We start from the raw sequence: 1614 nt of genomic DNA, 5'->3' as shown, positions 1-1614 counted from the left end.
TTACAGTAGAAAAATAATTATTTGGAATACAGAGTGCAATCATATTCATAGTTTCATAAGGAGCCATTATGAACTAAGTTAATTGCTTAATGGGCCGGCTCTGTCACAATCAGTCATGAAAGAATTTTTCTAACAGCGGTTAAAGGTTTCACTTTCACGATTTCCTTAGACAGCACAAAGAAGAGAACAAAAGTACCAACACCAAGACAAAAAATAGCAAGGTACATGATATATATAGATATATGAAGAAACGTACAAGAGAAGACATTTTTAATCAGTAACAAAAAAGTATCACAATGTCATGCACAACAGCAGCAGTGACAGCTTTGGGAAGAGTTTGTAACAGCTGGGGTTTTTAAGAGTGCACTGAAGAACCATGAAAGCACGACGGCTGCAGTCAGAAATCAAAGCACAATCCAAGTACAGTGGAAGCAAAATCGTGTCTCGGATCAAGCAGCTCTTTGGGTTTGAGAGGTGTACTGATACTGAAGTCTACACACACTGAATTCATGTATATCTTACACTGAAGACAGCAGAAGATTTTGATTCATTGAACTGACAGGAAACGATACACAAGCATCTCTACAGCGGTGCTGGGGGGGACGCGGCGTGCACGGATGGGCTGTGGGAGGCTAACTGCAGCTGAAGTGTGGGCGGTCAGACGCCCAGATGCTTGTTGAGTCGACTCAGAGCATCACCCACGATGTCGAGCTCGTGTCGGAGCTCCTCCACCACGCTGTTGATGCTCAGAGTGTCTTTGAGCACGTCCACGCTCTGGGTGTAGGGGTTGTATCGAACTGTGAAGGGGCGCTTGATGGTCTTGGCGAACTCTCTAGGGGGGAAAAAAGTGAAATTTAGTTGTGAATAAAAAAATATAGGTGTGTGACGGTGAAGTAAACAAGCACACCTCATCTTGACTTTAGCCTCCTCGAAGCTGTCAGACACAAAGTAGACGTCCTGAAACGTTGTGATGATGCATTCTTGTTTGGATGTCACTTTTGGATCAAAAGGCATTATCCTTGCATTACCAGAGAGAGCATGCTGGGAAGACAAAGCACTATTATGTATTATTTTGTAGGATTACGATTTAAATTAAGCAACACATTTTTTTATTTAATAAAAGATAGTCTGCATAATATAGCATCCAAAGCAGCACATTTGACTTTCTTTTGTCCCTCTATTGTGGAATATGTTATTAATTTTAATAAATCGTGTTTTTTTTAAATTTTGGTCCATTTGTTTTGATTCATTAAGTTTTGACATTTATGTTTAGATATTTATCATGTCAGATAACTGAGCATAAGGATGGCAAAAGCTTTAATCAACTATTATTATTTGTTGCTCTACAAAGAATTTAACTACAATTACATGTATACATTTTGTATAAATTATTGGAATTCACACCAATTTTAGTTATGAAGAAAAAGGTGAATGATAGAAAATGTCGTCTTTGACTTTTTTTCCTTTTTAGTTTAAGTGAATCTGCTGCAACAGGAGAATCAGATTTGATACAGATTGTGTTTTATTTTGAAAGGAAAGAATTTGCTGTAAAGAAAATTAGAACAATTTTATAATTTAACTATGTTTAAAACTACATTTTAAAAATGAATGTCA

General features: G+C 37.2%; 1 protein-coding gene across 1 annotated transcript; it reads right to left on the bottom strand.

Moving 5' to 3' along the window:
* Positions 1 to 13: 13 nt before the first annotated feature.
* LOC112140406 (tryptophan 5-hydroxylase 1) lies at positions 14 to 1062 on the bottom strand. Its single transcript, XM_024263345.2, has 2 exons — positions 908 to 1062; positions 14 to 832 (listed from the first exon to the last, which is right to left on the bottom strand). The coding sequence occupies exons 1-2, from the start codon at positions 1012 to 1014 to the stop codon at positions 658 to 660; spliced, it is 282 nt and encodes a 93-aa protein (XP_024119113.1). The 5' UTR covers positions 1015 to 1062; the 3' UTR covers positions 14 to 657.
* Between the last annotated feature and the right edge of the window lie 552 nt (positions 1063 to 1614).

Source organism: Oryzias melastigma, unplaced genomic scaffold (assembly GCF_002922805.2).
Source record: "Oryzias melastigma strain HK-1 unplaced genomic scaffold, ASM292280v2 sc04896, whole genome shotgun sequence".
In the NCBI taxonomy this organism is placed as follows: domain Eukaryota; kingdom Metazoa; phylum Chordata; class Actinopteri; order Beloniformes; family Adrianichthyidae; genus Oryzias; species Oryzias melastigma.
Note: the sequence above shows the minus strand (reverse complement) of the source record. Positions and strands in the feature narration are given on the sequence as shown.

Excerpts from the sequence above, each read along its gene's own strand:
- LOC112140406 (XM_024263345.2), bottom strand. The coding sequence starts at position 1,014 with ATGCCTTTTGATCCAAAAGTGACATCCAAACAAGAATGCATCATCACA. Across the intron at positions 833-907 it reads GAGGCTAAAGTCAAGATGAG|AGAGTTCGCCAAGACCATCA; the intron begins GTGTGCTTGTTT and ends TTTCCCCCCTAG.